We start from the raw sequence: 25,352 nt of genomic DNA on the forward strand, positions 1-25,352 counted from the left end.
GATAAGCTGTTCTTCGACCAACTGGCTAGATTCAAATGCTCGCGGAGAACCCTCTCATTTCTACCTCGTAAGATAAAAAGAATGATGATGACAAATGTAATCTACCCAAACCTGAGAAAAATAGGTTATTCCTTTTTCCTGGAGCCCAAAAAGATCTTCATGCAAACATTTAACCTGTTAAATAAATGCGTGTCGATTCTTGAACAAGGAACATATTCAGGTTCAATGGTTTGGTGTTTCTACGGGATTCCTCATATCCTGGAAATACTTTGGATGGAAGCGTTAAATTTCTCGATGAAGAATGAATCGACAATCCATGAGGACTACAAGTTTACCCTGGAACCACCGCTGGAAGAGACATCGAGACTGGAAAAGAGGAAACTCATGGATCGTTTTGTGGAGACGGAATATACGATGTCGATTGAATACTATGTAAACGATGAGAATTTAAACATTGGAGTCGGGCCTTTTAACCTAAACGTTTTCCAGTTCAAAAATTCAACTCAATGGGACAATTATCTCTTCTTCATCCAGGCTCAATTAGAATTCATGAAAATTGAAAAAGAAAACATCATAATAGTTATTCCCAATAACCTGAAACTGAATCCGAACTCGGAATCGCTTTATGTGGCGGACGCTTTCTCGATAATGTCCAAGTATAAATCATATAGTTGGCATTGGACATATGGAGAGACCATAAACTATGAATTCACTTCAAAACGTAGGACAATTATCAATAACCAATGGCTTTCAACGAACACTTGGAGAAAAGAAATCAAGTGGAGGATAAGACAAAGATTAACAAATTGGTTGGCGGATGAAGAGGACGTGATCAGTAAATTATTCCCAAACCAGAACTCACTGTTCAGTGAGTGGGGCTTCGCTGGAAAATCGTCTTTCTGGCAAACAACCAAAGAGTTCAGGACGAGATACTTGAGATACAACAACTTCAAATGCTGCCCAGGCGAAAAACACCACCCGTACACCTGTGAATGGAACATTAAATACGCGGCAGTCGATTTAGGAGAGTCGGTGGCCTTTCCAAAAGGATTTAAATTAGACGAAAACAATGTCGATATTTATTTAAGATTGTTAAATCACATCAGAGTGACCTTAGGGGAGGCGAGAAGATCCAATGATATATGTATTTGATTCAAAGAATCATCACCTAATTTTCCTTTTCCCACTCCATTGTACTCCAATCCTATCTTTTCCCTATTGTACGGTAGTCGCAACCGGATACGATGAATTTTAATTCATCGGTGCCTCCCCTGAGGTCGCTGTCAAATCTAAGAATAAAGACAGAAAGCTACAGCTCAAACGGCTCCCTCCAATCACAATCGAGCATCACTAATGCTATGGTAACGTGTAGCCATATGATGGCTAGAAATGATAATTGTTTTGAATTAATACAATTGAATTAGAATTATTATTTTGATAATACTTTACCAATTAACTATAAAGTTTTTGTTTAATTAAATATATAACCTTATAATTTCACTTGTTTGGATCAACATGTCAGCAAACATTGAATCAAATAATCTGGAAACTGTATTCAAATGTGATCGGTGTGACAAAGTTTTTAGTGCCAAGAGAAACTTGAGGAAACATGAAGTTAATTTTCATGGTAGAACACCTAATGGATTCAAGTGCATCAGGTGTGAAACAGTGATAACAAACGTTTCATCTTATGCAAATCACCTTAATAGTGAGCACAGGATTTTAATGGAATTCCACTCCCTCACGTTTGACTCGATTCAAGGTTAGTTTACAATGATTATAATATTGAATAAATTCTGATCTATATAAATTGTGGGGGTTTGTGGGGGTTTAAAATCGATCCAATTAAATAGTTTAAATCAACGTTTGTTGTTTTTGTTATGATTCAGATTTCGATACATGGAAAACCAAAATTGAAGAAGAAAATACTTGTTTTTATAAACTTTCATCTAGCTCTTCCGATGGAAGAAAGTACTTCGATTGTAATCGATCTGGTACTTATTTAGCTCCTGAGGATCGTGAACGCTATTTAAAAATACAAGGTTCACGAAAAATTGGTGGTAGATGTCCATCAACTATACAATTGAATATGGAAAATGAAAAAGTGTTGATAAGGTATCAAGCCAAACATGTTGGGCACACTTTAGATCTTAAACATATTCAGTTGTCTTCAAATCAAAGGGAAGAGTTGGCATCTTATTTAACCCTAGGAATGAGCCGTCAAGTGATTCTCAACAAAATTCGATCAACTTGGACCGACGAAACAAAGCGAATCCACTTAACGTCTGTTAAAGATTTGACAAATATTTCTTCATCATTCAATCTGAAATCTCATGTTAATCGGGACTCTAATGATCTTGTTAGTGTTGAATCATGGATATCAGAGATGAAGGAAACTGAACAAGATCCAATAATTCATTATCAGCAGCCAGATGATGATGGATCATCATCTTTCATGCTCGTAATAAGTACAATTGGGCAACGTTTCATGTTAGAAAAATATGGAGGAAATGTTATTGCGATGGACTCTACTCATGGAACAAATGATTACGATTTCCAGTTGACAACAATAATGGTTGTTGATGAAAATAGGTGAGGTCACTTACCTGTGCTATCAAAGTGATATATTATCAATTATTCTTACATTCTATTTAGGGTTGGATTCCCAGTTGCATATCTATACTCAGCTAAAGTTGATATGTATGTTTGTCGAACATTTTTCACTTCATTGAAAAAAGTTTGCAACATAAAAACTCCAAATGTCTTCATGTCAGACGATTTCCCTGGTTATTATGCTGCTTGGTGCGCGGTATTTGGGACACCAGCGAACCATCTGTTGTGTACCTGGCACGTACTTAAAAATTGGAACAAACATATTCTATCCATTCCTGATCCTGAAGCTAGAAAGAAGATAAAACATGACCTTCTCTCCATTCATCGTGAGCTTGACCAGGTTGAATTTAGCCGCTTGTATGATTTCTTTTGCAAGAAATATAAAATAGTCAAATCAACAGTAGATTTTGTTTCGTATTTAGAGGTAAACTATGGTAGTAGAAAGCAACAATGGGCTTTGTGTTATCGTAAAAAATTAGGTATAAACACTAATATGCACCTCGAGAACTTTCTGTGTTAATTAATTGATTATATGTGGAATTGTGGGGTTTAATGATAAGATGTTTTATCTTTTATCTCAAGGAACCTCAAACATATTTATATGGATGGTAAAAAAGTTAAAAGAATGGATGAATCGATATCCGCACTAATGAAATTAACTTATGGAATGCAATACGATAAACTAATAAGACAGACAAAAGGATTTGTCCCTACCAAGTTGTCTGAATTGCGAAACAGGCACCAGCGAGCATTAAACTGTACGTTTGACTTTTCGCACGACCAAAATGATTCAACTAAATGGATAATAATCTCAAATAGTGAGCTGCTCAATATGTACACCGTCACCATTAAGAAGAAAAGTGATTGCTCATGTTTGATACACTGTCAAGCTTGTGATCTCTGTATAAGTGAGGTTTCATGCGAATGCTTCGACTTTATGATTAAAGGGAATATGTGTAAGCACATTCACTTCATTGGTATGAAACGGAATGAGACCGATGCTATGAATGAATCCAATCAAATATCGCTTGAGGATGATCTTGAATTGGAAATGCCAAGTCAAGACATCGAGAAAGCAGAGGCCCATGTTCATCTTCTACCAACTAGCACAAATGATGTTAAGCGTACTCTGGAAGAGCGAAAGCAAAAAATGATCGCTGAGATTTGTTCGCTTGTAAATTCTTGTGTTTCAATCGCTGAACTTGATTCATTACAAAAGTTTATTGTTCCAATGCAGCCTACCCTCTCAGCCATACGATCAACTGCTGGTAAAACTATCTCCCCTTCTGCTGGATCACAAGGTAGCGGTAGAAATATCGACCAACAGAAAAGATTCAGGAACAAGAAGAGAAAAATTGTAACAAAGACAAAAGACTTAGTTCACGATTCTTTAGCGAGAGAGCTTTTTTCGAGTCAATTTAATGACTAAATATTTCGAAAATTTCAAATATATCAAATATAAATAAAGTAAATTTTTTACAATAATTAGCAAAATTTATTTACGGGCTTTTCGCCCGCGTTTTTTGCCAACGGATCTGACCCAATCTCTAGATCCAATACATGGATCTGGACAAACACCTGGGTCACAAACATGCTTGTGAGCACCAGGTGCTTTACAAGCATTTTTCTCGTGGGTGTCGGCGACATCCTTACGAGCGAAAATTTTGGCACAGAAACGACACCGGGTTTCGGGATTAGCGCCCCATTTCCCGGTCCGCTTCTCCTTCCTTATCCTCCTCTTTTCCTCTTCCCGCGCTGACTCCATCTCTTTTGGTGCCAACTCAGCCCAACTGTAGTGTTCACCACTACCTGGGGCATTGATTGGACCCTAAAAAGAAACAAAAAAACCATTAGTAATGTGTTCATTATTAAATCATAATCAAGATTAAGTTTTATCGAATCTTTTCAAATAAGTTGATACTTACAAGCTCTTCAGGCTCCATATCAGGTAAGTCCAACTCATTGTCTAAGTAAATTAGACGCTGTTGGACCAAATTACCGATGACTCGGCGCTTTAGCCCGGGATGGTAGGCATACCCTCGCCTCAGCCAACTATCAACAGGATAATCGGCTTCGCCAGCTTTTGCTGAACGAAGCCTCTGATCACTCAGTTCGATAAGCTGAGGAGGATCAGGTAAATCACCTTCATGATCAGAAAGCTGAAATGACAAAAAATAAATTAGACAAATAATACAAAATATGAATATTATAATTCTATTTAAATGTGGGGAATTGTGGGGAATTTCATCGTTGAAAACTCACTTGTTGTTCAACATCATTGTCATCATCTTGATCATTTTGATGGACATCATGATCGACAACCTGTAACAGCAAAATGAAACCAGAGATTAAAAAACAAAAGAAAATTGTATTTAAAAATTGTGGGGAATTGTGGGGAATTAAATCTAGTGAAACTTACTGGTTGTTCCTCAGCATCAGTTTCCTCATCATAAGGATCATTTTGATCAATAGCATGATCAACAACCTGTAATAGCAAAATAAATGCAGAAATTAAGACAATAATTAATATCAAAAAATTGTGGGGAATTGTGGGGAATTAAATTTATTTAAACTTACTGATTGTTCCTCAGTACTGACACTCTTTTCGATCTCTGTCGTCAGGTTGTCAGAGAGAATGATGCGAGGTTGAGAGAGAGGAGGTTGAGAGAGAGGAGGTTGAGAGAGAGGAGGTTGAGAGAGAGGTGCTGGTGGTTGAGTCGGTGGTGGTGGCGCTGGTTGAGTCGGCGGTGGAGGCGCTGGCCTTTTTTTCTTCTTCCTCTTCGGCTTGTCAGGCTCGAAGAGAGGCGGCTGGATTGACTAGAAGAGAGAATAAAGAAAAAAAAGTAAAGGGAAAACAATTAGAGAGGTAAGCAAAAAGAAAAAAGAAAGAGAAAAAGAAAGAGAAAAAGAAAGAGAAAAAAGAAAGAGAAAAAAGAAAGAGAAAAAGAAAGAGAAAAAAGAAAGAGAAAAAGAAAGAGAAAAGAAAGAGAAAAGAAAGAGAAAAAGAAAGAGAAAGAGAAAAAAGAAAGAGAAAAAGAAAGCAAAACTCACCTTGAGTTGGGCTCGGATCTGGCGAGTGGCAGCTGCCGGTGATGGCGTATTCTCGGCGGTGGTTATGGGAGAGACCTGCAGAGAGAAAAAAAGAAGAAAAAAAGAGATTAAATTAATATTAATTAATTAAATTAAAATCTAATTAAAAAAACTCACCATTTTAATTGAGATTAAAAATGTAAATAAAGGGTTTGCGCTGACTCAATATCAGCCAATTAGATTGGGAGCTGTTTGAGCTATAGCTTCTTGTAGAATAAAGTGTTTCATTTACTACAAATGATGTTAGTGTTGTGTAGAGTTCAGGTTGTTCAGTTTCTTGTTGTTTTCCTTTTTATTGTTACCTGTCAAAAGAATATTATTTTTTCTTTATTTCCTTTTTTTCTCCATCTATTTTCATGGTAACTTTTCTACACACGTTAATCATGTTGTTCTCTTTTACTTGTATTCCAATGGATTAATCATTTGTTTTTGTTTTCTTCTTTCTTTTTCTCCAATTATTTTTACCTTCTCTCTTCTCTCTCATCGGATTAACGGGTGAAAATTGGATGGAATTTCTTATGATGTGTCCCATGACTTTCTCCTGTTTGTTGTTACCAATCAAACGTTGATTCTAAATTCTGGTTTTCTCTTTTTCTCTTGGTCTTGTGTTTTCTTCTCTTTCCAAAAAACACCAAAACCAACAAGAAGGAAAAGAACATTTTTTTGTTCTATTCTCTTTTACAAAATATTAATGTGATTATCTTATTTTAATATAACCATCATTTGGCTTCTTCTTCTGGTACTGGTGTTTATCTTCATCATCTCTCCCTCTCGCCATTTCTTTGTGTGTTAATATCTCTCTCTCTGGGGAAAATCAACATTCTGTTCTCATGTGTATATGGTTGATAAATCATCTTTACCATTTGTATTAATATACGTTAATCACCCAAGTTTATTAACATCATTTTCCATCGTTTGATTTTTCATTTTCTCCATTAAATCTTGTTCTTCCCTAATAAGAAATTAAGTTGTAACCCCAAACAAAAAAAAAATGGATACCTCTTTTTGTCGACATCAATTGTTACTCTCATCATGTTTACTGTGACTACAGTTAATCAGTGTGTTAGGCCTGGAGAAGGTATTAAATGAAACATATTAGCTTTTCTAGCTGGTTTCATTCCCTTCTGTTAATCATCATCATTTATTATCAATTGAAGGCCTTTCTCCTTTATTTAACAATCAAATCAACACCAATAACAACGGCTTTTAATCCAGATCGACAACATGAAACACCATGGAACCCTGGTATTAGTTGGTTCTTTGGTATATCTTTTTGTTGCCAGTGAATCAACACCATTTAATAATAATAATAATAATAATAGTGAAGATGATCTTGATCTTGTATCATCGCCATCATCACCATCATCATCTTCAACTCTATCTCCATCTTCATCATCAAAAATGTCAAACCACATGATGGTAACTTCATCTTTACCATTGACCAATAGTAATAATTTTAGTAATAATAGTAAATCTGATCTTTCACAAAGTAATAATATTATAAATAATAGCAATTCTCACAATTCTACTACAATATTCAGCTCATTAGCTGATGCACCATCTTTATCATCATCATCATCATCATCTTCTCTTCCACCTCCATTACCATCGAGTAGTTTTTTGCAAAGTAACAAAAGTTTTCCATTAAACATAAATATCAATAATGTGACAATTTCTCCACCAACATCGTATATGCTTCCAAGAGATTTGAACACAACTTCATCATCTCCAAGTGAAGGTAAGATTCATCAACTATTTATTTAGAATTTGTACTCTCTCTCTCTCTCTCTCTCTATGGTGAAAGAGAGATAATTGTTGTTTATTTAATTATTTTATGCTTTAATCGATTTGTTTATTTCCTTTTTTTATTTTTTCCTCTTCCTCTTTTTCTCTATCATTCTCATCATTAATCCTTTCCCTCTTTCACATTGATCCGATAACTACGTTCTTCGTCCTTGTGTATCACCATTTCCATGTGATTATCGTCAATTTTGATCGTCATCGTCATCTTCATCATAATCATCATCATCATTGTCCTTTCAATTTCTCTCAATATGTGTGTGTGTCTCTCTCCCTCTCTCAATCCTACAATCGTTACAATTGAATTCATCTTATTGATACAAAATCTTTTCACCACGTGAATATTTTGTCGCCGATTAATGATAATACGTGTTTCCTTCAATTGCCTTTCATCATCATCATCGTTCCTCAGGCTTGATGACAGCTCAAATTTTTCCAAATGCTCAAGTTCTTAAAGGAACATTGAACGATACTGCAATTCTTAGATGTTTAATTATTAATAGAAATACTAATTTTCCTCCTAAAAACGTTATCTGGGAGAAGATAGTGACAAGGTCCATTGGTACCAATAGTGATAATAAAGATGATAAACCATCGTTAACTGTTCAAAGTGAACCATGGGAGCCAATAATTTATGATGATAGAATTTTTCTTGGTACAAATAATAATAATGTCGGCGGAGGAGGAGGAGGAGGAAATGGATCTACAACAATAAGTTCTACTTTTGGTGATGACCTGGATCGATTCAGTTTAACTATTAAATCACTTCGTTTAAGTGACAATGGGACGTATGCATGTCGAGATGCTGGAGGAATTGGTGATCAATTGAATAATAATGGAAACTTATCCCGTTTAGATTTATTTGTCATTGAACCAGCTCGATTAGATTCATTAACCATTGAGCCAATTAATCCAAGAAGTGTTAACATCTCATGGTTATTACGTAGCAATGGTAACACCCAAGTTCACCGGATATACCTTGAGATGAGAAATATTACGGAAACAGGTGACTCAGAGTGGAGTGAAATCGATGGAAACATTGAACCCAATCGAACGGCTTCTTATACCGTTTTCCGTCTAATTCCGGCATTTTCTTATGAATTTCGTTTAGCTGCTTTCAATGATGCTGGACAATCAGATTGGGTTATCGGAAATGTTACCATGCCACCGGATGTACCTTCACCGGTTACACAACTTCATGTTCTTTCCCGAACCAATGAAACTATTTGGATTGGCTGGAGGAAACCACCAGAAGATAATGGTGCCGATATAATTGAATATATTCTTGAATTAAGAGATGCCGATGATCGTTTATTGTATAATAAATCATTCCAAATCAATAGAGAAACTGGTGGAAGTGGATCAAGGTTAATGTTCATGTTTGTCGGTTTAGTACCAGCGACTAATTATACGGTTAGAGTTCGAGCTTGTTCCTCACTTGGATGTGGTAAATGGTCTGATCCTAAATTTCAAGTATCAACTTTAGATGGAATTGCTGAAGCACCGGAAAATGTTATCCTTAGGTGTTTCTATGATTCTGATCGATCATCAAATCGTGTTAACATTACATGGGATCCACCATCTAAATCAAGAGGAACCATAGTCGGTTATAATGTTTCTCTAGAAGGTCATTCATCTTATCGTAACGCTGATAATCAAATGGAAATGGATAATTTTAAGAAAATCTATCCCGTTGATAGTAATGAATCAAGCCTTAGTTTAGACGTTAAACCTAATACCAATTATACGGTTCGATTGTGTACCCTTAATAAAGCGGGTTGTGGAGAGTTAAGTGTTATCACCTCATCGACTATGTGCTACTCTTCACCCACCGTTCCACCCTCAATTCCAGGAGCTGGATCATTACTTTCCTTGGTTGATCCAGATGATCCTTTCTGTCGTCAATTAAAGTTAACCATTCCCCGTCTCTCGGAGAGAAATGGACCAATTAAATGTTATAAAATAGTGATAATTAAATTGCCAAAAAACACGGAAACCAATCTGGTCTTACCTCCATTACCCTCCAATGTAAATATTACCACCTACGCTGACGTCCATTCATCAACCTTTGCTGCCCTTCAAAGTAATGATACAACCCTTTTGGGTGCCTACATTGCCGATGAAATGTCACCCGATAATCTTGCCGATGAGATAATTATTGGTGATGGTGAACATTCATCTTGTGAAGATGGTCGAATACCAAGAAGAATCGATCCTGGTTATATGATGACCACTCCTAGTGAAATAATTAATAATAATAATAATAATAATGTTAATAGTAACACCAATAATCCTAATCAAAATGGTCCTAATAGTATTCACATAAACATCCATACCAATGGTGTTAATCATCATCATCATCATAATCATAGTCATAGTAATTTAAATTATGGTCCATACTATTCAACTATCGGTTTATCTTCATTAAACAATTTAATTGCTGATGGACCTTTAGATTCGTCAACTAATTACTCGGGGTTCATTGAGGTTCGTGTTCTTGGACCTAATGGTGTTTATCTTACCAAACAAAGTGACTTTTTTGATACCATTACCACCGGTTCGGTTGACCCAAGGGTTGGATCACTTTCACCACTTTCACCAATCTTTGCCTCTCTCAGTGATTCAGCGGCGGCCATTTTGTTTGGTATTGTTTGTGGCCTTGCTTTGATTCTATTTTCCGTTCTCTCTGTGATTTGTTTCCTAAGGACAAAGGTTGATGATTCTCTTAGTGAGACGGGTGACGATGAGCGCCTTGGCCTTACCGCTTTACTTAGACGAACTGTTGTTGGAACCAAAAATGGACACATCATTTCAAATGGTGTAATTGGTTCAATCAATGGACACAAATGGATTGGTCAACCTATTCCAATACAAAATTTGCCCAATGTTTTTATTGAGCGTCATGCCAATTCAGATCTACTTTTTCAGTCTGAGTTTGAAGCGTTACCCGAAAATTTTGGTGATCGAACCTCTATCGATTCAAATCTAACTGAAAACGTTGGTAAAAATCGTTACCCTGACATCAAGTGTTATGATCAAACTCGAGTTAAACTATCACCTATCGAGGGTATCCCTGGATCGGATTATATTAACGCTAATTTTGTTGAAGGTTATAAAGGTCGAAAGCTTTATATTTGTGCTCAAGGTCCAGTTGAGAAAACGGTGACAGATTTTTGGCGAATGATCTATGAACAAAAGGTCAGTGTTATCGTCATGTTAACTGGGATTGAAGAACATGGTAAAATCAAATGCTCTCATTATTGGACAGACTCTGGGACTAAAAAGATTGACACTTTATACACCGTTAGTTTGACCAGTTATACCAAATACTCTGATTTCATCATCCGTCGATTTTCACTTACCCGCCTTGATGCCGATGAAGATGAATTACCTCGAGATGTGTTACAGTTTCACTTTCTCCTTTGGAAAGATTTTCTCGCACCGGAACAACCTTCATGGCTCCTTCGATTCATTAAACGTGTCAATGAACATTATTGTCCAGATAAAGGTCCACTTTTGGTCCACTGTTCAGCTGGAGTGGGTAGAACGGGTACATTTATCGCTATCGATTCTCTGGTACCCGAAATTACCTGTGGAACCACAATAAACATCTACGAATGTGTTTCTCAGCTACGATACCAACGAAACTTTCTGGTCCAATCATTTAAACAATACATTTTCGTCTATCGAGCACTAATGGAGTTTGCACAATTTGGTGATACCGAGATTGAAATTTGCCACCTTAAAGATCATTATCGTCAACTGAAGGAGCAAAAATTTGAGGGCAACATCAATGGTGTCATGGCGGAATTTGATGTAAGTCGAAAATAATTATCATAAGAATTAAATTATCATCTATTAGATTGGAAAGACGAAAAAAAAACATTTTCTCTCCTTCCTTAATGACTATTCACTATTTTAAGTTACCTTAATCATCCATCATTATCAAATGATCATCTTGTCACATAATTAGTGTTCCATTTTCATAGTTAACACTCTAATTGTTGTTAACACTCTGTGGTATTCAGTCAAATATCATCATCATCCTATGATAATTTTCTTATTACATATATAATTTATTATTCTCTCTCAGTCCTGTCAACCTTTTCCCATAGACAATGAATACATCACTTACATAATAATCTACATGGGAATGATACAATTTCTCCCTAATATTTACAATCTTTTGAGTCTATTGTTTTTTTCACCTTATATCAATTACTGTTTATCCATTTTCCTTAGGATTGTTTTATTATTATCCTTTATTATTACTCAGTAATCATCATGTTATATTGAATATCTATTATAATGGTTAATAATTCAACTTATTGTCTGTTAATATTAGATAATGAAACATTTTCCTAAAACAAATGGTGATAATATTTGCTTCTGAATTTGAGTTGGAATTTAATTTAATCATTATATCATCGGAAAGATATTATCATTTGCCTCTTACTGATGATGATGATGATGAAGATGATGAATTAAGGATTGGTCCTTTATTTTATTATCTTTATCATTAAGTTCATGTACTATGCACTCATTCATTATATTACCTGAATCTTTTTTTAAATAAATAACTTTTCATGATTATAATACATCATTAGTTGGTAATAGTGAAAGATGATGACAACTTTTTTTTTCTTCTTCATCCATTGAACAGGTTTCTCTTTCTTTCCCTCAATGATTATGTTCATCAACATAAAACTCAGAGAGAAACTAAGAAAATCATTATTCCATTATTTTTAAATTTCTCTATTAGCATTTAAGTTTTGTATCATTTTCCTTCATCATTAGCATCTTCTATCTCTTCCTCTCTCTCTCTCCTTCTTTCTCTTTTTCATAATATCAAGAAATTTCTCTTCATTTGTAGAAATATCTTTATTAATTCTGCTCATCAATAGAATGAGATGAAAATTCATTTTCCAGAGAAAGTTTTTCTACTAGTTCTTAACCTTATTCCCTGAAAATGAAACTCAGAATTGTCACAAGAGTAGAAGAGACAATTGTGGGTGGAGAGAAATTTGCATCTCAGTGATTATCGTATTTCTTTTTTTGTCTCTTCACTAGGATAACCTTCAAACCGAAACTTTTTTTGTTAATTTTAAAGTGAAATTTTTTTCCATAGGAAAAGTTCTTGATCTTTTTCGGCATTTTTTTCTTACTTTTCGCCTTCAAATATTAATAATATTTTAATGATTAAGTGATGATAATCTTTCTCCCTTTCTACTTTGAGTGTTGTATTAAAAAAAGAGAGATGAAGGTAAGGATGAGAGGAGGAAAAAATGATGAGGATAACTGTACAATAGATGAAAAAAACGTTGAAAAAGTTGAAAATTACATTCGATTCAAGTAGAAACTGTTTTCTCCATGATAACATTAACAAAACAATAGCTGAATAGGAAAAGTGAGAGAGGTAATAATAACAAAACGAGAATTGAACTCATCTTTAAATGATGATAGAGATGATCAATTTTACTTTTTTTCCATCTTCTCCTCATCATCATCATCATAACTCTCATCTTGATATCATGTGTTTATACCTGAATTTATCTTCTTCATCATTCATTGTATTGTTCAAATTCTGATCAGAATTGAGTATTTCTCTCTCTCTCTCTCTCTCACCAGTTATCATCTTTTTCCATGAGAGTGAAGCCATGTATCTCCCTCTCTTCAAATCTCTGTGATTCTTTTCTCCTTCATCTTTATCATCCTCTTGTTATTTATGTCATATTATCATCAGATGATATAATTCAAGATCGATTCTGTGTTGATATTAAATTTTTTCTTCTCTTTTTCAAACAATTTCAATTGTAATGTTTCAATATTTGACTTTGATCATGATGATTTGGATGAGCAATGGATGAGTTTTTTACCTTTAGACTCTTACATATCCCTTTCGATACAGTAGTTGAGCCTAAAGTAATATGAAACTCTGGTTTTACAATTACAGCTATCATTATGCAGACATTGACAAAATTATTGCTTATTTCATACTGTATGTTTCATATTTTTCATTTTGAATTATTATTGAACTCTCTCTCTCTCTCTCTCTCTCTCTCTCTTGATATTTTTTTACTCAGCTTATTCAAATAAATGCAAATTTCACCAAACAATACTAGATACATGTTCATCTATGTATTAATAATTTTCATTGAATACATTGCTTACATTACTGTTACTGTAATTGTCGTTATATTTTTGTCTGTATTGCTTTAACTATTACAATGTTTGTATTATCATCATTCAACAATATTAACTATCAACAATTGATTCATTCATGATAATCATTTCCTCTGATTTTCAATTATCTCTCTCTCTCCCCTCTTTAAATTGCCTTCATTTCATGATAATCATGTCTTGAGATAATTGTAAAATCATTTGATTATAATGATTGTTGAACAACATCAACTCATTTGATTGTGAACATTTTTTTTAAACAGGTTACTTAGATTACTACAACTTTTACATTTAAATGATAAATACTTTTGGTAAACTTCATCTTCATCTTCATCTTCATCCTCTTATCATCTTCTAAGCTTCTCTCTTCTTCTTTTCCTCATCTTTCATCATTTCAGAGATAACTCAATCTTCATCTCGGCATGAGTAACATTTAATTATTGTTAATATTGAATCAATCGATTTCATGTAATCTCCATTAAGTTCAACTACTTCCACCTTCCTCGTCTTCATCATAACTAATAATAACTGGAAGGCATTTCTATTCATATTGAACAGACTCACTACTAAGTTTCAATAGTTTACTTGTCAATTTAATCATTGAGTTAATCCTCAATTAATTGTTATTTCTTAGATTAAATTGCTACTAAAATACTAGATCCAAATTATTGGACTATATATGTATACCTTTAAATTGAGCCAATTCTTTTGCTAACTATTTGATTGATTAGCATTCATGGTAAACTAATCAATTTTAACCTTAATCCAAATAGACAATCACAATTGTGATAAAGCAAAGAGAATCTTTTTTTCCCCAATCTAATGTTGCAATTGCATTGTAATTGCACTTTCTCCTTTTCCCCGTGATTAACGTTAGTTAACCAAATGAAAATGACGTTTCCTCTTCATTGATTACCTTGTTGTTAATCATCCTTGCGTCCTCATCACCTCTCATCATCATCATCATCATCATCATCATCATGAACAACAACTTCAACAATATCCATGATCAACATTTACCAAGTTGTTTTTTCTTCAACTTCTTTTTTGCCTCTTCTTAAGGTCATGGTGATGATGGATAATTAACCTTAGTTATCTATTCATCTTCTACCCATGTTAATTTATCATTTTGGAAACTGTCTCATGAGATACATGGATTAAGAAGATATGAAATTTTCAATCATCAATATCTTATTCTTACTCATTCACTATCACTTTCCATCTATTGTTTACTTGATTTTTTCTGTTTAACTTTCTTAATGCATCAAATCTGCTGAAAAGTCACTATTTTTTTATATATCCTTTTGTTTATACAGAATTGTTGACATTAAATCCATTGATTGAATCAAATCTTCAGATAGTATTTCATTCCTAGTAGACTAATGATAGAAATGATGATTTCTAACCATTGATGCGTTTCTATCACCCATTGATAGAGTAAATCTTATTCTCTCTCTCATCTTATTTTTTTGTTCATATTAAAACTTTACAATTCTTTTTATATTATTATTACATGTTGTTTATTCATTATCTTAATAGTTTTATCATCAAGCTTAGATTTTAGTATCAATACAATCAATCTTGGCATCTCTCTCTCTCTCTCTCTCTCTCTGATTATTTTTCTCCTTCATCTCACTCATTTAAAGCTAAAGACGATCAAGATGAAGATAGCATAAGAGAAGCATAAATTGTTCATCTTTTCATTGAAAAACATAACTATAACTGTATCAATAATAATGATAATGATGATAAAAATTCTGGTTGACAACTTGACATGATACTATCTCCTATCATTATTATTAAATACATACACATATACAGTAATCTTATTATTGAAATTGATTTTTTTTTCATCATCATCATCATCATTATGGTTTACTATTGTTGTATTCAGATGAATGGAGGCGGATGATCAGGGGATGAAGAAAAATTGATGAGTAGATTTCGCTGATGAGATGAACCCATGTTATCTCTATGGAAGCAAAAAATCATTATCATTATGTTTTCTCGTGCAAATTTATCATCACTATCATTATGATCCAAGTTTACAGAGTAAATTGTCATTTTTGGAATCGTTTGCTCCTCTTTCTCTCTCGTAGTAAATTCCCTGTTCATGGTGATCAGCCAGATAATTACCTACATGATAATGATAATCAGAGTTAATAATCTGTCAAGTTCAGAATTAGATTTACAGGTATGGTATTTATGTTATATAATTTAGTTAATTTCTGATTTACAGCCATTTGATGGTGATGATTAGTTATTGTGATGATAAAAATGTATTTTTAGTTATCCTTTCAATGATTTTTTTTTGTATTGTTATCATTAAATTGTTAATATTTAGGTAAAGTCTTGATGTGTTGATTAAGTGTCAATTACTCATGAGAATGATAATTGATAACAATCAGTCCAGTTTTCTCATCAACTGCAATTTCCCACCATGATTAAACACGAATTGATTATCAAAGTCTAATCACTGTAGCCTAATCATAATCATCTCAATAAAACTTATGTATTACAATAGTAATGATAATAATTAGCTAAATCAGTTGAATGAAAAGCAATTTATTGATAAACATTTTTGATACCAATCAGGAATGAAATTGTGAAAGAAAGAGTCAGAGTGAGAAGAGGAAATTGGAACAAGCTGAAACCGGAAATAGGAAGATGATAATTACTGAAATTTTCTGGTCGTTTCATCGTCATTATCAACTGATTTTCTTGAAGTTCATCTTTTCACTTTTTAGACCAATTTCATTTTGCTGTGAACATTATCGTCTTTTTGGTCTATCATAATAACGGTCTTCCTTATAATCCATCAGCATCTCAGCCGCAGTCGAGTTTATTTCCCTTTTTTCCGCTATGATAATCATCCTTATCTTCCTCGTCATCTTCGTATTCAACTCATTTCCTACTTTACCCTCATCATTATCTATCTGAGACTCCGATTCTTAAATCATGTTTACTTGGAAATCCTCTCAACAGAAAGAGAAACATTTTAACCATCGATCCTTCATTCGTCTTTATCATTATCATCTTTCTTCATTCTCTCTCTCTCTCTCTCTCTCTCTCTCTCTCTCTCTCTCTCTCTCTCCATCTCCTTTTCTCTTCTGTCTATGCTTCTTTCTTGTCCTTTTCTTGTCTCTTTTCCATCTCTTCATCTTCGTCACTCTTTTTTCCTTTTCTCTTTCTCTCTCTCTCATTCTCTCTTTCTAACATAGCATCATCATCCTTTGTCCTCCATCTTTCATCATCTTATTCGTGGTTTTCATCCTTCTCCCTTCACCGATCTACCTCCCTCTTTTATTCTTTACTATCACACTTTCTCTCCTTTTTTATATAAACTTCTCATCTTTCATCCATCATCATATCTTCCACCACACCCCCACCTCTCTCTCTCTCTTTCTCTCTATTCATGGATATCCTCACAATCTTTCACAGATCATTTTCTAGTTATTCCAACCTATTCAATACACATAAACATCCATAAACACATATACCAGCACACACACTTTCTCTCTCATACACTCAACATATTGAAGCTTTATCATGATATTGTTGTTGTTGTCATGATATCACTTTATATTATACCAATTTCCGAAGCATATTTATCACAACACCTTAGATATAAAAAAAATTATCATGTATTCCTTGTTGATGTCATTTTCTATCAACCATAATGATGTTAATGTTTTCTTACTCTATCTCGTTTTATTTTTCAATATTTCATTTTTACCTGGAAGTGAAGAAATTATTTCTTCAGAAACAAGATTCCAATTTTTCATTATCATGAACATTTCATGTCATGGTAGAAAGAGATTGAAGAAAAACTTATCCAATAGATTCCCAACTTTACCCTGAAAACATTTCCGTCCCAATTTTATCCTATTAACTTTGTAATTATCAATAGTTAATCAACAATCAATTTTCATTCATGTTTCCAAAATGTTGATTGTTTTTTTTCCTACTCAGCTGAATCAATGTAAATACATGAATGAAAAAATTGTTTCAAGTAAACTGTTTACCTTAATTATCATGAATATCATCATGGAAATGATGATATTTTTTTCTCACGATAATCATTAATATCCAAATGCATTTCACTGACTAGTATTAACTAATTAGTATCAATTGAATCATTGATGTTAAGTATCACCAGGTAACTGGTTTAATTTTACACAAACAATTTGTAACTTTGGCCTTTGCCTAAAAAAATGTTTCTCATTTTGATTCTAATATCATTGATATAATGATGATGATAATCATCATCATGATAACTATTACTTTAATTATCATCATTATGATGATGATAATGATGATAATATTTCAATGTCTTGAGGCTTATCCAGGAAGCTAATACAATTTTGTCCTGGTTATCTAATATTTTATCATCTTGTTGATACTTTTTTTCACCTCTCAATTTAAACCTGAACAGTAAAAAAGAGTTAATGAAATTGATTGTCAATTTAATTACAATTAACAATTTAACTTCATCTTGATTGAGCAAACAACCATTTAGGAAAATGTTTCCATTATTTACTTATGACATCAAATTCAATCTAATAGTATTTGAAATTGCTTTTAATCAGTCACAATTAATTAATTGCTGTATGCACAATGATTTCATTATTAATTGTCAAAGAGTGAGAGAGATAAAATTAAATTAATGGTCAAACATTTAAAATTAAATTCACTGACAATACATTTTAATATTCATAATGTACAGTTAACTTTTTTTTCATATTTGTTGCTGATAAAATCTTTCTGTTTGTAATATTATCATGAAAATATTACGACAGTTAATTGTAATTGAAAAGTAAACAATTAAAATTGAATTGCATTGGTAAATCCTATTAGTTTAAATCATTAATTATTTTGTGTGTCGTCTAATTTTCCCATTTTTATTTCCTTCAGAGGAAAGAGTAAAATTTTTACTATTAATTTAAATTGAAGATCATTGATCATATTCACCATGATTCAGTGAGATTCATGATTTTATTTCCCTTTTAATCTGTTGTATTGATTATTTCAAGGTAGAATTTATTTCTTCATCAATTAATTAATGGAAAAAGTTGCAATTTCTTTAATTTGATAAATGTAAACAATCAAACCAATGAAATAGCCAAATTGTTATTTGTATGATTTCATTTTAAAACTAATCAGTGTACATAAATTGTTTACAATTAATCAAGTTGTCAGTTGATGTTAAGATGAAGGAGATTGTTTTTCTTTCAAAAGTAACCATGCAAATCTAGTTATGATTAGATTGTTGATTAACATGATGACAGAAAAAATTAGCATCATAGAAGATGAAAGTGAAAAGATGAATTTACATCAAGCTCAAAGTGATACCTGTTTACTTTCATGAAGAAAATCATAACAATTGTAATTGAGATGATGATGATTTACTAATGATTACAATGATGATGATGATGGTGATTATGAGTTGACCATGAATGATGTTCATTTTTTTTTCCAGTTCAAAAACTACATAAGATGAATGACTTTTTAAATTATCAACAGATTTGAATGACCATCATATTTATTGTCTGTTTAGTGTGAATGATGATCATGATTATCATTTAATAATTGATTCTGATAGGATAATCAGAATAAACTAATTCTGTTGGTGATTTAATTTCCAATCTAAATAGTGGTAACATTTGATCAATTACCATATCATAACTAACCAGTTTATCGTTGAAGGTTTCAATTGTACTTATGTATTGTAATTGCTTAATTGTGATCATTATTACATATACAATTATACAATTAGCTACATCCCTTTTAATTTAATTGTCGAGGTAAAGTTGTCAGAAAAAGAGGTTAATTCAATTTGAAGTGAAAATCCATTATCTTATTAAGTTAATTACACTAATTACTAATTAAGGAAGGAAAAGATTATTAATAATAAGAATTTTTTTTCTCAATATTCTCGATAATATTGATTCTCTTTTCGTTCCTATTTAATTCAAGGTTTTTACTCTTAAATTGTAGCATAAATTATCAAGTTAATTGTTACCTTTAAGCTTTTCGTTAATTAATACTTTGTTTATTGTTGAATTCTCACCGTTGCAATGATTTACTTTTGACATATCAAATTATCACAATTGGGAATAAAACGAGAGCTTGAAAATGAAAGAATTGACAATAAATGAACCTTATTGCTGTTCAGTAATCATTTCATGATAACATTCAGTCTTATTAATGATCATTATTAATATTCAATCAACCTGAAAAATACTCAGTCTACCTTTAGATCATCTTAGAACTTTTTCTCTCTCTCTCTTTCATCATTTACTTCACTTTCCTTTGACGTGGTTTGTGACTCTTTTTTTTATATACATCACCATGCTACATGGTGATTCTGTAGAGTAAAAAAAAGGTTTATCTGATTTGGAGGTTCAGTGTTGTTGTTGTTGTTGTTCATTGAATTGAACTTTTTTCTCCTATTGCTTGGAACCATATCCGATTATCTGATTGTTATTGGTCTCATTTCATATTTTCCTTTTCAGGGGCTATTAACGTTTCATCATCTTCCTTGTTGTTGACCGTTATATTTATCAATCATAAGGTGGAAGATGAAAGTTCACAAGAGAAAAAATATTTAGAATTAGTTTTTGAGAAAACATTTCAATAAAATCGATACAAGTTATTGACTATTAAGTTAAATTGTTTAAAATGTTCTCAGAGAAAAATAAAGTTCTGTTACAATTGATTAACCCTAAACTTTATCATGAAACAAATGGGTATTAATGGTCATCAGGGAAAAATAATATCCATTGAAATGACATAATAATATAATACCAGTGAAAGTCAATGTAAACAATTAACAAGTTGAATTTAGTTTACTATTGGGTTTCAATGTAAATAACAATTGATGATAATGATTATTGAACTTTTGTTTATTGTGTTCATCAAAAGTTATATATATTATTTTCACCTTAAATTGTTAATTGGATCATGTTGATTGTTGAAATACTATCACCATTGGTTTCTGCTTTAAATTAATGGCTTGTGGCTTCTGTAATAATAATCTTTACAACTTTTCTCATTTTCTGCTGATAATATTGTTACTTTTTTCATTATCATTATCATGAAAATCATGATGAGAGATAAAATAAAAATGTTATATCAGATATAATTGGTTATCTGGTAATATAACGGTACAAAAAGTTTCGCTTGACTCCTTGTATTAGTATGATAACTATTACTTTCTTGTTATATCTTTTTTTTTTGGTTATTCTTGTTATGTTTTTTTATTTGTTATCGTCATCATCTTGTTTTGGTTCAATTTACCTTGTCAGGTTCATCAATTTCATTAGTTACAATGATATTTTTATATATAAATATCTTTATGTTTACGTGCCAGTCAATGGATAACAATTAGATTGAACTTTGATAGTGTGGTTATGATTTAGTATCAAAGCCTCTGATTTCTTAATGATGATTAAAGGTCCAATGGTCATTCCAATTGAGAGTATAATCAGTTTGTAGTGACCATTGTTTACATATAAATGTATCTACATATACACGGTGTCCACTTTGTCCATTTGTAATATTATGATTAGTGGTCAGTTAATTTTTCTTGTTTATTTCTCTTCATCTGATTAAATATTTAATCTGTCTTTTTATACCTTAATCATAATGTTGATTAGTTTTATAATGTGACAAAAGTAATGTTGATATTTTGTTTTTACTCTATTTTCACTGTAATTTTGTTACATCATTTAATCAATTAACTTAATTTGTTTTCTTAATTTTCTTTTTCCACCAGAGACTCAATGAAGTTATTGAAGATCCTAAATCATGTTGTGTTGGCCTAATGGATATGAACATGAACAAAAATCGTTACGATTTTATTATACCTCGTAAGTTAATTTGACTCAATTTTCTTGATCAATTCAAAATAGTTAAATATTAATTAGTCAATTATGATGATTCCTATTGATTGTTTATCTTATTTAAACTTTTCTTTTTTTTTCTTAGATGATATTAATCGAGTTATTTTACCTCCATTACCTACAAAGGAAAACTCGTCTTATATCAATGCCTCATTTGTTCAGGTAAATTTTGAATTTCTTTCCATTCTTGAGATTAATTGTTGTCCTCATTTCTTATTTATGTATTTATCTATTTTGCCCTTAGGGTTATGATCGTTGTTTATCATTTATTGTTACACAAGATCCACTGGACACAACGGTGCTGGACTTTTGGAGGATGATATTGGAGCAAAATGTTAGCATATTGGTCATGCTTTCGGAACTTGGTGATGGTCAATCAAAGTGTTACTGTTACTGGCCAAAGACAGAGACAGTTTTTGATTATGTTAAAATTATACCTGAAAGTGAACAAGAATTGGACAATTATATGATTAGAAAATTTTATGTGGTCAATACAAAGGTTGGTGGTCAAGGATTAAAGTAGCTGAAAGTGATTAATAACAGAGGAAACTAATTACTAGACTGTTCAACCGAAAAAGTTAATTGTAAACAATTAGGATTTGTTATATTGTAACAACGGGGTTTGAATGGGAGATTATGACAAGTTTAATTGTATAAATAATCCTGTTGTTGTTGTTGGTTAAGTTGATTAGAATTAGATTTTCAGTTGAAAATGATCAACGTTTATTGTTGATTAATAAGGATGATTTAAAAGGAAAGAAAAGTTTTACTACATTTAATTTAGTAGAAAAAGTTAATTGATGCAGAAAAGAAAAAAAATTTTCAAGTTAATTTGTGTTGTAACAATTACTACGATAAGACAAGTGAGAAGGTGTAGTAAATTGTAATTGGTTTAATTGTGATTGAAGAAACAAAAAATTAAGTTAATGGTGAATGAGCTTCGGCTGAAAAAAATTGACTTTAAAATCAAAAACACTAATCACAATTAGTTTTATCCTTTTAACTGGGTTGGATTAGTGTTGTGTGATTAACTCACGTTCACAAATTGTTAATACATTGCTTCAAATTAATTTAACTTTTATTTTGAACTTTGTTAAAACTTAATTTAACTCAATTAAATATCAAATCAATTGATTCAGTTAACGTAGTATTTTTAATAATAGTAAAAGGGTAACAATCAATTTACTATCACAAGGTTAATACAAAAAAAAATTAGTTGAAACATTTAACTTGTCACAATTTTTTTATCTCTTCTCATTTAGTTAATTGTTTCTAAATTATTTTCCAACTTTCAGCTATTTATATTTAACTATGGGTTCGATTGGACTATTGATTGACTAATTTGTTTTCTTTTTCTTTTCTTCCAACAGAATAATGATTCAGTTCAATTGACTCAATATCATTTCATGTTATGGCGAAGTGGAGTTGTCCCAGAAGCGACTTTACCTATTCTGAAATTGATTGAGGTCACCCTTTCCTCTAATTCCTCATCCTCATCTCCAATCGTGATCCATTGTTCGGGCGGAGGTGATAGGTCAAGCCTTTTCGTTACTTTATCTTCATTAACCCAACAGATTCGGACTGATGGACGAGTTGACATTTTCCAAACCGCTCGATATACACGATCTCAAAGGCCTTGTATGCTTCAAACAATCGTACGTGTTGATTATAATTACTGTTCATCTTTAGTAAATCACGAAATGATTTCAACTAATTTAATCAAATTGTTATTAATTTTCTTTCTCTCTCTCTCTCTCTTGTCTCTTTACAGGCACAATATGATTTCATTTATCGAAGTCTAATAGATTTCATTGATTCACACAATCTATGTGATAATATGAGTGACACACAATTATGACATTGTCACAATTATATTATCACTTATAAATAGGATCTTTTTATTATTATTATAAACAATTAACTTTTTAAATCGGATACACTAAACCTACTCAATCACTCACTCACACACACACAATCAAACTGAACCAAGGAAAACATTATATCATTAACTATCATGATCATAATCAAAAGGTGATGAAATGAAAAGTTGATTGATAACAATTATGGCAATAATAATTACCATGAGACTGAATTAATGTGAAACCAGAGCAATTAAAAGTACTGATAATAATGATAATGTTGGTTAAAAAAAAACAATGGACACCAATTTATATTATCTAAATATATTACCAAGGGAAAAACTGTATCTCCATGAAGCAAGAAAAAAAAACATGAAAAGGATCATGATCACAGTGATGAAGGATAATAGACTGACATTTTAACAACAATTGGATTATGATGATGATTATCTCATTGATTGAAAAGAAAAGAGAAAGGAATAACATGGCAATTAGATTATAACAATCAGTTAATTGTTCCAGTTTTACTAGAAAAAAAAAACTATTCATATGCTCAAAAACAAAAACAACGGATCCAACAAACGACAAGTCTACAATTTTTTTACGATAACTATTGTTTTCTCAATAGTAAAAGATGAGCGAGCAGAGAGAGAGAGAGTATCAACTTCTCTCTCATTCACTATCATCCTCATCTTCATTCACACAATTATCAAGCTTAATTGTGCTTCTTTTTTCCCAGTGAATATGAGAAACAATTGTAATCCTTTTTTTTATTAACCCGGAAAAAAAACACGAAACTAAACCTTTCCTCCCATTTCCTCATCTTCTCATGACGATTTCCTCGACGCAATTTATACCACCTCCTTTTAATTGTTATTATTAAGACGAAGATGAAAAGAATCTAATTATATTTATGTAATAATCAATACGATTAATAATTAATCTAATTATATATTTGTACAGAAGCCAATGTGCAATCTTTTTAGAGTTAACTAATCACAAACCCTAAACTTTTTTGTTTCCTTGTGCCAATTGAACATTGATTTGTTTTTTGTTATATATTATGAAAACCTACCGACAAATGATTTAATTTGATTGTCAGAAAGAGCAATTGTATAAATTGTATTAATCAATCGTTTTTACCACAACAATTTAACTCTCTGATCAACTAATTGCTTTCAACAGCAATAATACAACAATAACCTTAACTAATCAATTGTAATAAACCCAATCAATTTAAGTTTCTCTCTCTCCTCTTTCAATCATGTTAATCATTTATCATCAAACAACATCATCATTTTTATTATTAAATTGAACAATTAGACGAATTAAAAACAAAACAAAATTGAAAATAATTAACTTGACAATTTACTAATTTGGGAACAATTTTATTTCCTCATTACCTTGATTGTTAATTGTTTGGAAGGAAAAAAAATTCAAACATTCAAAATCGATACAAAATCTTTTCGAAGGATTTGAAAATTTTAATTGTTACCACAATTAATTAACCATTAATACTTTTCTGCTAATTGCTTATTAATCTCCCAGTTTTAATTGTTTGAATTGAATATTATATTTATTGATTAGTTCTTACAGTTAATAGTAATAATTAATTATTGATTCAATTGATTGATTTTCGTTTTCGTTTGTTGGTCTTGATTGTTATTGGAAATTAATTACTAGTTAATTAATTGTGTCATTCGTATTGATTGCAATTGTTATATTATTAAGATTTTAATTAGTTCATAGTTTTGATTTTTTTTTACACTTTAATTGAGCTAATTTTTAATTGTGTGTGTTTATTGTTTTACAATCAAAATCGCAATTGTAATTGCAATTAAAATATATATAAATGTTGATATTATGATGAGAATTGAAATGATATTAATTATATGATCAACTTTAA

At 31.7% G+C, this 25,352-nt stretch overlaps 3 protein-coding genes across 6 annotated transcripts; 2 read left to right on the forward strand and 1 right to left on the reverse strand.

The window, feature by feature from the left end:
• The first annotated feature begins 1,379 nt into the window (after positions 1–1,379).
• On the forward strand, positions 1,380–2,991 carry LOC128388824 (uncharacterized). The gene is made up of 2 exons (XM_053348283.1): positions 1,380–1,762; positions 1,890–2,991. Exons 1-2 carry the CDS (start codon positions 1,516–1,518, stop codon positions 2,594–2,596), a joined length of 954 nt encoding a protein of 317 aa, XP_053204258.1. The 5' UTR covers positions 1,380–1,515; the 3' UTR covers positions 2,597–2,991.
• Positions 2,992–3,432: 441 nt separating this feature from the next.
• Positions 3,433–5,915, reverse strand: LOC128388825 (proline-, glutamic acid- and leucine-rich protein 1-like). The gene is made up of 7 exons (XM_053348284.1): positions 5,821–5,915; positions 5,665–5,739; positions 5,191–5,430; positions 5,033–5,098; positions 4,876–4,935; positions 4,539–4,772; positions 3,433–4,441 (listed from the first exon to the last, which is right to left on the reverse strand). The coding sequence occupies exons 1-7, from the start codon at positions 5,821–5,823 to the stop codon at positions 4,109–4,111; spliced, it is 1,011 nt and encodes a 336-aa protein (XP_053204259.1). The 5' UTR covers positions 5,824–5,915; the 3' UTR covers positions 3,433–4,108.
• Positions 5,916–5,944: 29 nt separating this feature from the next.
• LOC128388851 (tyrosine-protein phosphatase 69D-like) lies at positions 5,945–24,813 on the forward strand. Of its 4 annotated transcripts, none has more exons than XM_053348310.1 (8): positions 5,951–6,062; positions 6,349–7,441; positions 7,916–11,319; positions 21,461–21,554; positions 21,673–21,749; positions 21,832–22,086; positions 22,958–23,242; positions 23,359–24,813. In XM_053348310.1, exons 2-8 carry the CDS (start codon positions 6,928–6,930, stop codon positions 23,443–23,445), a joined length of 4,716 nt encoding a protein of 1,571 aa, XP_053204285.1. In that variant the 5' UTR covers positions 5,951–6,062; positions 6,349–6,927; the 3' UTR covers positions 23,446–24,813. The 4 variants fall into 4 exon arrangements, with proteins under 4 accessions (XP_053204284.1, XP_053204285.1, XP_053204286.1 ...); XM_053348311.1 differs by having other exon boundaries at positions 5,953–6,062; positions 6,352–7,441; XM_053348312.1 differs by having other exon boundaries at positions 5,957–7,441; positions 7,916–8,509; positions 8,615–11,319.
• The last annotated feature ends 539 nt before the right edge of the window (positions 24,814–25,352 follow it).

The sequence above is a fragment of the Panonychus citri genome, unplaced genomic scaffold (genome assembly GCF_014898815.1).
Source record: "Panonychus citri isolate SS breed McGregor unplaced genomic scaffold, ASM1489881v1 Contig00103, whole genome shotgun sequence".
NCBI lineage: Eukaryota > Metazoa > Arthropoda > Arachnida > Trombidiformes > Tetranychidae > Panonychus > Panonychus citri.

What these genes read in the sequence shown, in the direction of transcription:
- LOC128388824 (XM_053348283.1), top strand. Translation starts at nt 1,516, where the DNA reads ATGTCAGCAAACATTGAATCAAATAATCTGGAAACTGTATTCAAATGT. An exon ending in CACGTTTGACTCGATTCAAG is followed by an intron (nt 1,763 to 1,889) that starts GTTAGTTTACAA and finishes GTTATGATTCAG; the next exon opens with ATTTCGATACATGGAAAACC.
- LOC128388825 (XM_053348284.1), bottom strand. An exon ending in CTGATGCTGAGGAACAACCA is followed by an intron (nt 4,936 to 5,032) that starts GTAAGTTTCACT and finishes TTGCTGTTACAG; the next exon opens with GTTGTCGATCATGATGTCCA. An exon ending in ACAATGATGTTGAACAACAA is followed by an intron (nt 4,773 to 4,875) that starts GTGAGTTTTCAA and finishes TTGTCATTTCAG; the next exon opens with CTTTCTGATCATGAAGGTGA.
- LOC128388851 (XM_053348309.1), top strand. Translation starts at nt 6,928, where the DNA reads ATGAAACACCATGGAACCCTGGTATTAGTTGGTTCTTTGGTATATCTT. An exon ending in TTCATCATCTCCAAGTGAAG is followed by an intron (nt 7,442 to 7,915) that starts GTAAGATTCATC and finishes ATCGTTCCTCAG; the next exon opens with GCTTGATGACAGCTCAAATT. An exon ending in GTGTCATGGCGGAATTTGAT is followed by an intron (nt 11,320 to 21,460) that starts GTAAGTCGAAAA and finishes TTTTTCCACCAG; the next exon opens with AGACTCAATGAAGTTATTGA.